The 12,873-nt window shown below is 35.6% G+C and overlaps 1 protein-coding gene across 4 annotated transcripts in view; it reads left to right on the plus strand.

Moving 5' to 3' along the window:
* Nucleotides 1–12,873, plus strand: part of Sulf1 (Extracellular sulfatase Sulf1) — a 70,921-nt gene that overhangs the window by 25,706 nt on the left and 32,342 nt on the right. For 3 of the 4 annotated variants that reach the window (XM_077423465.1, XM_077423467.1, XM_077423466.1), the window contains exon 2: nucleotides 11,904–12,222. In XM_077423465.1, the coding sequence (XP_077279591.1) occupies nucleotides 11,973–12,222 (250 nt within the window). In that variant the 5' untranslated portion in view covers nucleotides 11,904–11,972. Of the gene's footprint in view, nucleotides 1–11,903; nucleotides 12,294–12,873 lie in introns of those variants that run through there. The other variant, XM_077423468.1, reaches the window with a different exon arrangement.

Below are 12,873 nucleotides of genomic sequence, written 5' to 3' on the forward strand. Positions count from 1 at the left end.
AACGAACTTGATACCGGATAAGTAATGCAATTTTGCAGTCGTCAGTGTGGCGCGTGTGTCTCGAAATTGTCTGCGTAGTGAAAACATACGTATCATATTGATCATCCGTCCTATCATTATCACGTAATAATAAATATTCTATTAAAAAGTAATCTACACCGAAAGATCTACACCGAAATTGTAACTTTTTGCATAAACAATGAACAGAAAACAAACTTATTTAAGGCAGTATTATATGATCATCTGTTATATCAGCCCTTCTTTTATACGTTTTAATCGTTGTAATTTAATTGCCTGGATTAATCTGGTATGATGCAATAAATTGCAGCTCTGCCAAATGCTGAATAATAAAATGATCGACGCTGAAAATAGACGTTATATGAATGGGGATGATATATAAATAACTATTGAATTTTTTTCACGGCGGGAAGAATCTTGCGAACGAAGCGTGGATTGGGCATATAAATCTACATTAATATTTCATCGTTAAGCGCGCATTCATAAAACGTCTATACACGCGTACGAGATATACGGATGAGAATTTTTTTCTGAGATCATATATGATTTTAATAAAATAGAATTTATGTAGCGTATATAAAGCAGAGAGCAGGAAGAGTGGCAAAATAGAAATAATAAATATAACCGTGTATATATTTATAGCTTTTAAAATTAGAAATATAGACTGCATAAATATTTTAATAATCTTTAAAGTAAAAATATATGATACTTCTAAAAAAAAAAGTATATCAAGATATATTTCTGAGATAATTTATATATTGCAATATTATGTATATTTTTAACGGTAAATGGGAAGATACATCAGACTAATTCTCACAAGACGTATTCGTGATTTGTGAGGATTGGTATTTAAATGATTGAGATCCCACGGATATGTGTCAATTCGAGTGTATACACAATATCGAACGCGCGGAGAAATACACGTTGTCTTCACCAGAGGCATCTCCGGTGAAATCGGTGCTGTCTCTCCTCACGGTAAAGCCGCTTCACTCATGCCATATTTACACGTTAATGTCGACGCGAATGATGGAAGGGGGAAGGGACCTCTCGGTGTACGCGTATATACGTAGACGCGCGCGACTCGAAGAGGAGCGTCGCGTAGGCCGATAAAGTCGACGCCGCCAAGCAGTCTGGCATTCTCCGCGTTTCTTCATTTCTCGTTCCGTCATTTTCTTGCAAGAGAAGCCTCAATCTTCCTCTCCATACGGACTCGCTTGCCGACCTTATCCTTCGCCGTCATCCTTTACGGTTTACGTCATCTTCTCGCATGTGCGACGCGAACGTGTACGGACATCGTGCTGCGCGATCTTCGCTACATATTACTTTCTTGTCATTAATTCTACGTGATTATTCACCACATCAAGATGAGACATCTACTAAACCTCCTATCAGATTTTTTATTCCGTAAACCGTTCAGTGTGTTGTAAACATAAACCACTTGTCACTTCATTAAGAGATTCATCAGATACTTTTGAATATCAAAAAGGTATTCCTTCTCTTAATTTTTTAAGAAAATCTATTTGAACACTTTATTGCTGTCACGCTAACTTTCTAGTAAAGTTTCACGAACACGTGTTACAACAATATAAAATACAGTACATGATTATCTGGATTTTCCAAAATTATTAGATTGTTTTCATAATTACCGGGGCATATATACATGTATAGAGAAATAAAGCTTTAAAATTCTGACATTTTTCTTGGTTAAATTCTTCGCGCGAGAGATGTTATTATGAAGCATTTATGAGCTGAAAATGATATATGAAGATGCATTCACATCTCTTTGTCTTTTCAAAGACATGAAAAATCCCAGAACTATACGTATGAAGTAATCTGTCATCCATAATAAAATGTATATTTGAGACAGCGATCTGTTAATAACGCCCATTTAAAATTGGACGAAAGATTTTCAAGTTTTAATGTAAACATCACGAATAGATTGTAGAGAGTTTGCGGACGTCTAATATATTTTCACTTTTCACGCGGAAATTCAAAAGCTTTTAAAATTATCATTCACGGACATAACGAGAAAGAGCAGAGAGATATAGATACTTCTTTCCTCTCGTCTTTGCATTCCGTAATTTCTGATTTATCTTCCTCGCGTCCCTTGATATCTGTTGTAAGAAGGAACCATCTCGTCTTTCCACTTCTCTTTTCTTTTATCTCGCGAACGGAGCACGTTCATTTAATCGGGGTCCTCGAGTTTCCGCTCTCGCGATATGATCTCGATCTCTCTCGTGGCTGTCGAGACGCGCTGTGCTCTCCTCAAGAGATCTCTCCCTCGAAATCTCCGGTCTCTCAGCCAAACAATAACCGCCCACACGTCGTTGTGGTGTCATACATGCGGTGCCCTCGTCGTTCCTCATTTTCACGCTCCGCGGACGCTCGTCGGGCTCGGCTTCGACGCCCCTTTCATCCTTCGTCCGCGTTCCGCCCTTCGTCATCGTCCTCGACCTCGGTCTCGGTCTCTTATTGTATCGACGAAGAAAGCTGTCGTTAACAGTGCCGGCTGCCACGAATTGCCCAATCGTCTCGACGCCAGTCTCTTCAAGATTAGGCGATGGTTGACAGCTCTCTTTCCGCTATTAAGAAATACAAATACAATTTGCTGTGAGCGTCACGCGTTTTTAATAATAAAACATAGTACTGATAGTACATTAGTATGAAATGAAACATGATTTCTATCTGTCATAGAGAAAATTGCATATATATTACAAATTTGCGAGTATACATTTTTGGGAGCGAGTAAAATCTCGTGTTTCCCATTTCAAATAAAATTTGTTCTCATAAAAGATCAATTTCAGCTTATTACTAATTAATATTGAAAATCCGAACAAAATGAATGAAATGCTCGAATAAAATGAATGAAATTTTGAGAAAACATTCTTTCTTCTTTAACTTAATCGCACATTATTTCTGAAATTAGTGTCACAAAATTTTAATAGTCTTTGCTTTGTTGTCGGATTTATATACAGATAGAATTTATACGATTGTAAAATATTTCTCGCATGCATTACTCGGGAAAATTGTGTACAATAAATGGATCTGCAGATTGAAATGATATACACATATCATGTCCGATACGTTTGAGTAATTAGCTGACGAGTACATGCGGTATCAAAGCAGACACAGGAAATAGCCATCATATATACGATCGTTTATGCACACGCAGATGTACACATGGATATAGGCAATGCGAGACAGGAAACGTTTCTTGTATTAAATTTGCTCGATCCGGTGTGTCCATTTCGAGTGTCGAATGCATTATTTTCGTGTTTTTATTGTTGCGTTTCTTAATCCATATTCGCACATTGTGTCTATCTAATATCATTATATAAATCATAAGTTTTTATCGTCGCAATATATTAGTAGTAGGATTTGAAGCACATATAGCAAGTGGCTATATATCATTACTCTATCAAGACATTAAATGACAATTTGCAAACATCAAATCGATATATAATTTCGATTTGAGCACCATTTTATAAACTTCAAATATCTCTTAGATCATTTGATAAAGAAACATTAAATAAATGAAAAAGAAAAACATAAAGTTCTGTTGGATATCAACGAGTATAAGAGAAGCGGGCTAAATGAAAGCCAGACGCGGTTTGGTTATAATAGACAGAAGATATATGAAATGTAATATTAGATTTATTTTATATTATAAAACTTACTTTTATACAACTTATAAATATTGGCACGTTTATGATATTTTTTGGAAGGTGAGACTTTGCAAGCTTTTTTTTACGCCTCGCCAATAAATTGAAACAAACATAAGTCATTATCTCGCGAAAGTAACATGGGACGACAAACTCGGGACGGACACTTTAAAAATTTAGATATTTTCCAGGAGAATCTGTTCAATCACAACGCTAATGTATTAATGTATAGTTGGAACATAGGTGCATTGCAATATAAACGGCAATTTTAACAAAATCATACAGACTTGATGAACGAAATAAAATATTAGCTGACATTAAAAAGTATTATAATTTTAGTTAATCATTAATAATAAGTGTGTATTATCTATAAGTATTAAATAAATCAATTTTCCTTAATTACTCAGTTTTGTTATAAAATATGTTAGAAGTTATCTTGAAAATCTTGTGCATACTTTCTAGATATTGTATAAAATAACGTTAAGAGTATATCAAACAAAATATGAATTATTTAATGAGAAATAATTATATATTACTTCGGCTTCGCCTCGGGGCATCATGACGCGCAGGGCCGAAAATTCAACTTTCGGCCCTTGTAAATATACTATTTCAGACAGTTTTTTATTTACATTATGTCGTGGCATTAATTATTATTATTATTAATATACGACTAATTGATTACTTTTCTAATTGGCTTTTTTTTCTTTTCTTATTTTCTATCTCGATTTCGGTAATAAATTTTAAAAACTGCAATAAACAACTCGCACATCTCAGCATTTGTTATTAATAATAGAAGAGTTTCGCAGTGTATTACGACACTCATCGTTATATTGCAAGGAGACAGTAGCAGCAGGATTATATTTCCAAGCCGCAAGGTGCAATTCAACAATGACAAACGGATGCAATGCGTGTGTTATGTAGGCATACATGATACATACGCATACTCGCGCGTTGCGGAAAGTCAAAAGATCTATGTGCCCGTGTGCACTCGTTACATTATCTGATTGTGCTAAATTCAGCGTGTGTTCGTTTCTGTTACTCTGTCCAGGAAGTGACGTCAGAGATATCGCACAGTATATGCGCGGCAAACGCGCATGATCGGGATTTACGTGTGTCGGCGCGAGGACCGTTAATGATGTGCCATTTGTTTACTTCTCTAAATTCATTTGCCCGAAAGTAAGTTCTGATCATATTTCTGGTTGTATTAGTTTTAAGGTAATAGCGTAAATAGCGAACTAGTATCTAAATAATTTTTTACGTAGATATCTCTTAATATCGGATACAGGTTTCCCCGTTATTCGAAAATCTTCCCCCCCCCCCATCAAACTGACAACGTTTTATTATGCATTTGCTCATTGTTTTTTTATTAATTTCCAGGAAAATATGAAATAGTATTTCTGCGTAAGTGTATGTTACCGCCCCAAGAATCAAAATATTTTTACTACGGTAGAACCTATGGATGGACATTTTCCGTTCGGCTATACATTTATATGTTTACAGTTCTGTCAGCCAAACAACACAATTGTCCCATCCAATAGTTTTGCTTCCTTGATTATGTCACTTTCACACTCCAGATGGAGTTAGACATAAATAATTTCTCGTATACAAAAATATACACACGATTGGTTATAATAGACAGAAGATATATGAAATGTATATATAATACATATTTGACTAGTTTAAATTTTTTGGAAGTGTGGGGCTTGCATGCTTGCCCCACCAATAAATTAAAACAAACATAAATTATTATCTTGCAAAGGCGACTGGAGTGGTAAACTCGAATCTATTTTTCCCGGATTAATTTATTTTTTCGTTTATGTTTATTTCAATTTATTGAGGCAAGCTGTGCAAGCCCTACCTTCCAAAAATTATATTGTATTCGGTAAAAAAGATAGAAAGTCCAGAAACAAAAAATACTCCTTGTTAAATAAGTACTTAAGTAATAATGTGTTAAATAAGTACTGTTTGTATTTCTTTTATGTACGAAAAATTATTTATGTCTTCCTCTATCTAGAGTAATTATGAACAATCGCATATTTAGAGAATACTATATACAAATAATATAAAGTATATAGATAAAACTTTACTTATCAGCGAGTTCAAGTAGATTTCACTCGAGATTTCACTTTGACACATAAATTTTTACTTTATTTTATGAATAAAATTATAGATGTAATTGCTTGTAACAGAGATATTTATTGCGCATTAAAATATTGATGTTCAGATTTAAAAATCAGCCTTTTAATAGAAAGGATTTCAATTTATTGTTAGTTAAAAAATTTATCGACGAAAGAAAAGTAAACTTTGAACATTTGGTATAAATGTAAATTTATTTATATGTATATCTTTATTTTTCAGTTTATTTCAGTATATATTTTCCCTAATTACATCGACATTCACACTCTAGATGGAGTCTGACATAAATAATTTCTCGTATACAAAAATACACACAATTGGTTATAATAGAAGATAAATGAAATGTATGTATATATTTTAAGCTCGTTGTAATTTATTTTTTGAAAGTGTGGGGCTTTACAAGCTTTGCTTTTACCCCACCAATAAATTGAAACGCACATAAGTCATTATTATCTTACTACCGGTGAACTCGGGTCCATTTTTCTTTTCTTGACCACGCAGTTTCGTAGTGCCTATGCATGGATGGACACTTTGTGGACTTGACTATATTCACGAGTTAGTTTTGTCAACCAGACAACACATTTATTGTGTTCAACAATCGTGTTTTCCTGTGTATGTGTTATTGTGTCATTTTCACACTCCAGATGGAGTTAGACATAAATAATTTCTCGTGTACAAAAGTACACACGATTGGTTATAATAGACAGAAGATATATGAAATGTATATATATACATTTTATAAATGTAGGTTGACTCTTATTTTTGGAAGTGTGGGGCTTTACGCCCCACCAATAAATTAAAACAAACATAAGTCATTATATCTTGCGAAGGTGACTAGGGCGGTGAACTCGAATCCATTTTTCTTATGGATCTATTTAATTTTTTATTTGTTTATTTCAATTTATTGAGGCAAGCTGTGCAAAGCCCTACCTTTCAAAAATTATGTCAATAATATTCGGTAAAAAAGATAGGAAGTCCTATAGGAAGATAGGAAACAAAAAATATTTCTTGTTAAATAAGTACTTAAAGTATAATAAAGTTAAGCAAGTACTGTTTCTGCAAGTTATATTTCTTTTATGTACGAGAAATTATTTGTCTCCCTCCATATCTAGAGTGTGAAAGTTAATACAACCAGGAAAACAAAAGTGTTTTTTTTATTATTATTTAATTTTTCTTTATCAAATAATCTGGGAGATATCTGAAGTTTATAAAATGGTGCTCAAATCGAAATTATATTGATTTAAACGCTTCTAAAGAGCTCTTATAATTCTATCGCAGAGTTCTATCCGATATTCTCGGTTTCAAGTGAATGTTTACTTATTGTTAGCCGTTTTTCTTTTGTCACAAAAAATTAAGTTCTTGCCTGTGGTAACGAGAACACAATTTTTAATTTTTGGCATTCAAAAATGTATAAATGGCTTCAATAAATTCTGAGCCGTTTCTTTACTCTCGCATTGTGATGAGGCTATGGTGGTATAATGACCCTGGCGATCGATATCTTATTGCAAGAAAACTTAAGTGCTATTTAACGTGTTTGGTACATGTTTACTTGGAAAAGGAACTAATAAATTACGAGTACATTCGCGCGTAGATCCTCTTCAGATTTCTTGTGGTCAGCGAAAACAGGTTCTAATGTAGATCTTTTGTAAAAACGAAGCGGCGTAAACAGAACTTTCGAAAAGCGGGGGATACCCGTATTAATAACTAGTTTTTAAAGAAAATGTGAATGTCCGAGAGAAGTCGAAATGGATATAGTCTGGAAAAATGTGCTACTCGCAGACAATAATCGATCGAAACTTGGATATATTATACCTACGTCCTTCGTAAATAAAAAAAGAATATAAAATACAATTTTTGTCAAAATTGCGACTTTCTTGGAATTATCTACGCTGCTTTTGCTTTTCCTCTTGATGTCGCTCGTGTTCTCTGTGTTGTCCTCCTATCTGCTCGACCAGGAACGAGGTGGCTATCAATTAGTAGTAATTAACGCGGGATCAGAGGCGCTCGCGATCGAGTCTGGGCCAAACGTGACATTGCTCCCTGGATATCTTTCCAGCCGCCTCTCGACTTGTCGCGCGCGCATATACTTGGCGCTAATTAGTGACGCATAATAACCTATATACTATGCCAGATCGGGCCGACTAAAATATGATATGCCATCATTTCTGGGTAATTACAAAATTATTTGAATATTATTAAACATGAAAATTATTTTAATTTTCTACTATTTTTTTATTGTTCTTTTCTTGTTTTTCTTTTCTCTCATCATGAATTTATCGAAAAATGATAGATATTTTAAATTATAAAAGTAATGCTGTTTATACATGCTAGCACTGATGATATTTTTATAGACGTATCTACTCCCACGAACGTAAAAAAAGAGTTCAAGGATTACGAGCGTACATAGATATCTCGAAGCGTGGGTATTTCTTACGGAATATGTTATAGGTATTCGAAAAATATGATAGAGAGAGAGAGAGAGAGAGAGAGAGAGAGAGAGAGAGATGTTAAACAGTTTTTATTGAATCGTATTTATTTTTACTTTTGCTATTAAACGATATTCAAGTCTAATTTAATGCAGATTAGCAGATTAATCTTGCGGCAAGTCGATCCAGTCGATATGTTTATTTTAATATGTTTATTTCTTCGATGTTATGTATAAAAGAACGGAAGTATCTTATATTTATTTTTGAAGATAGAAGCTTTAAAGCGCACGTTTGAAGCAATATTTTTCGTCATTTCGCGAGTATTACGTATTCCACGAACGATACTCGCATTTTAAGATATATCCTGTACATAAGTGGGTAGAGAAGCGACTTACCTCGCGACTAGATGGATAGTTCGTGTTATCTGGGATTATCATTATCCTTACGCCTCTCTGCGCGATCGACGTGAAATACAACGTGCAAGGTGCCATGGATACGTACGAGATGAAATCTCGCGAATGATCGCGCCGATCGAGGTGGAATCCAAGTGGTATCTCCAAGCAAGTACTGTGTACCTTGCGTAGGATACGTATAGGTATACACGGCGTGTACTTTACGAATGCCGGATTCGCGCGTATATATCAAAGGTGCTCTTCGTGCTTGTACTTATTCGTAGACTCGATCGTATTTTACGCGCGGACAGGATTGAGGCTCTTGCCAAGTGAGCGCCAAGGATGCGTACTAGCGAATACATATAACAGCAGTATAATACCATCAGCATAACAAATAAATTTTCCACAAGAGTATAAACAAAAAAGGAGAATCCTGCAATATAGATAAAAACTTGCTTAAATCGATACTTTGAATTTGATATATAGAGCAGTCGATTTGGTATATGGGCATAAAAATTGAAAGACATTTCGCTATTTTCTTCCAGACTTCTCCATTCTCTAGTGAAATTATTTATTAATTTATTTACGATATAAAAATGATTTTGTATAGATAGGCGAGTCGTGATTTTGGAAACGATATAAGAGAGAGTTCAATTTTATTATAAGATATTATAAATTATAGTAAACTGCAGACGTGAGTGGTACGTTCATTTTTTAGCAAAATTTTAGAAATTAATTTTCAGAAATTACTTGTATTATTTTACGCTATCGGATCAGTTTTATTGAGTGATTCGTGAACTTTTGCGCTGTACTTGTTTATATCTTATTTGTATTAATACAATTCTAGTGACATCTTTAGCATTTGAGCACAAATCGTAAGCACGAAGGCGTTTTGAATATTTATCAATATACAACATCCGTTACGATCCACCTACATTTACGTCCGATCGAGCATAAGTTATTTTAATCGTGGCGCTCTTTCTGGAGAAGTGACGCGGGAAACCATTTTGGGAGATCGCATCGCAAATACGAGAGCCGAATTAATTACAAATGTTAGGATTATCACGTGGGCGGGTAACCATTAAGGTGTCGAAACCGGATTCTGCTGTTGGTCGAAAGAGCGATACATTAATCTGCACACGTGATATATGCGCGTGCGGGTTTATACAGGGTAGATATACAATATTAGTATCTTGTGACGCAATACGAATTTGATCGTTTTGATAGTGGTTCATTCGAGGAACTCCCTTGTACCTGGAGGCAGCTATTAATCGGTAACGTTATCCAAAACGTGATTTTAACATAATCAGATATCGGAAACGCGCAATTATATCTACGCTAGAAGAAACAAAGATGTTGCGGAAATATAAATATTTTAGAAAATTAGAAAAAATATAGAAATCTTATGTATAAAAAGAATTTGTTCAAGCTACGTATAGAAAAAAGTAAGCGCACATGCTTCGAAGCATCATTCGATTTCTGAAAAATCGAATCTAAGGGCAAAAAGAGATGTACTTTACGAGAAATCTAATAAAATTTGTTGCAATAAGACCCGTACGGAAAGATATATACGCGACGATGCCGAAGGCGCTGTGATTTCCGCAAATAATATTCTTCCTTAGCACATTCTCTCGAATCGTGAGAACTCTCCGTTCAGCATCGTGCGTTTACCTGCCAAGCAACCATCCATATTTGACTGTCTGCGAAAACGCGCTCTAGCATTATTCTTCTAACCGTTCAGCCCGATCGGATTCGCGTTCGATTCTCGCATCATTCGATTTCCTTCTAGCTCCCATCAGATGTCTTAAAATACCACCTACCTTGTTGCTCGAAGCACTCACCCTACATTCTTTTATTCGCCTCACGTACAAACGATAAAGCCTTGGATAATAGGAGATGATGGAAAAAATCATAGTAAGTTTCATCGCAGTACCATTTGCGAAATTTTTTTATTGGTAGCCCAGAAAAACCGCCGAGAAACTTAATTATATAAAATTGCTATAGATGTAAAATTTGCTTTTATATTCCTGATTTATTTTAATAATATACACGGCTAGTTGTAAGTCAAATGGATAATTAATTCAGGTTTGCACGCCGACTATTTATTATTTTTTCTTCCAATTCTTCCTAAGAACTTTGCAACATACAGCACGACAAAGCCCGCCATAAAACATGGATCATAGTCTCGTTCCCCTGATGGCTTCCTCGAGCCGGCAAGGTCACATGATTTCTTTTTTTTTTGTCTTTCATCTCTTATCTTTCATTCCTGAGTAACAAAACGTGTTTAGTAGTTAGTTCGGATGATCACATTCGCTCTCGGTAAAGCCTGATGGTGATGGGCATAGCATATGCGGTGTCCGTGGCTAATCGTGTCGAATCGCCAGTAATGCGACCCGTTAATTGTTTCGCACGATGCGTGCAACGATCGCGATGCTGGATCATTTGCCGCGTTTATTGGAGATAATTATCGTACTGCGCATCCAAACTGCTCGTGTATATTAACGGATTACCTATAACGCATTTTGGTCGTGCAAGAATTTCATTTGTGACCATATCGCATTGCACCTCGCGCACAAACACAATCGGATGATTGGAATGCCATTTAATGAATATCTATCGTACGGTATATATACATCATGTGCCGTACATTTCATAAATACCTAATGGTAAAATCGGGTAAAATATAATATAGTTGAAACACGTAAAAATTCCCTTTTATCATAAGAATATCTTGAGATCTGATTTATTTTTAAGCGATTTCAAGTTTAAATGTAATTTTATAATTATCATATAGATTTGTGTTTTATCTATAAATATTATTTGACAAAAAATATTATTATAAAGCATTATAGATCCCGTTTGATAACTGAAAATGTTAATATTTATTTTTATGTGCAATTATTTTTATTTAAGATAATATAGACATTTTTTTAATTTTACACGTTTACGATTTGAATCTCGCGAAACATATTTCACGTAAACGTTCTTTACACGAGTTAGTTCCGTCAATTAGTACAGCAAATAAAGTAACAGCAATTGCGATTGGAACAATTTCCTATGACAGTCGATTTCCTTCCACGCAATTATCTCGTCGTCTTTTTCAATTTTTTTTTCTTTTCTTTCGATCGGAGATACACGTTCTAGATATACGATGCGGGAACGATTCTTTAAGACCCTCTCTTTTTCTTTTTCTGCCGCGCCGCGATCCAATTACCGTCGCGGACTCACGCGCCCATTAACGTGATGCGTGCTCTGTTTTCCCGTTCCAGTCACAACCATGGTATGACACTTGATTGAGGTAGCCAGTCCATAAACGACCACCAACCGCTGCCGCCGCCATGAGCAAGCTATTTCAATTTCTGGCCCTCCTCCTGTTGGGTGTCAATGCCAGACGGACCGACGGAGACAGACCTGCGGATGACGCGCACGTCGGCCAGCAGCGTCGCGGCTCCCTCCACAAGTCGAATTACAACAGCAATAATAATTACAATCATCAGCCGAACTCGCCCTATTTGCCGCACCAGCAGCCCAGGGAGCGGAAGCCCAACATTGTACTGATTCTGACGGATGATCAAGACGTTGAACTGGGTTCGTAGCGACGTACTGGATTACTCGAGCCTCTCGGAAGCTGAGATCAACTCCGATCAACTCCGCCTTCTGTAAATTTCTCAGTTTCAGTAGCAGATAGCACATTAGTTTGTTATTTCATCAACTTTCTCTATATCTTTTATTTCGTGGAGTCGATCAGTTTGATTTCTAAGAGACTCATTTATCGTCGGTGTATAAATGCCTACGTAGAACACAGAGTTCACTTTGTTTATTGCGTGCGACAGCCTGCTGGCGCCTTATCTCGCCATCGCGCGATATTAGTCTCAGTCCTTGCGAAGGCTCGCTTCGAGATATCGCGACACGTATCCGAAGAGAAACGCGTGCAATATGCAATTTTATCTATAACGCCCGCCGCACAGAACATTACGTGTATTTATTTCATTAATTTGTCCGCTAATATCGAAGTAGACTACGGGCGTTTACGAGCAACGCTTGAAATTTTCACCGACAAATATTTCGAACGGTGTAAAATCGATTCTTTCCTTCTTTCTTTTCGGAGCACAAAATTTCAATGAGAAACGATGTCGTCCTCAATTTTCAACGAGATTAATTAAGATATTACTGAAATACAATTCAAATTTAACGAAAAGTACTTGCTTTTATCTTCGTTTTCTCGATCTTATAATTCGA

This window comes from Temnothorax americanus, unplaced genomic scaffold (assembly GCF_048541705.1).
Source record: "Temnothorax americanus isolate GAGA-0224 unplaced genomic scaffold, ASM4854170v1 Scaffold8, whole genome shotgun sequence".
In the NCBI taxonomy this organism is placed as follows: Eukaryota; Metazoa; Arthropoda; class Insecta; order Hymenoptera; family Formicidae; genus Temnothorax; species Temnothorax americanus.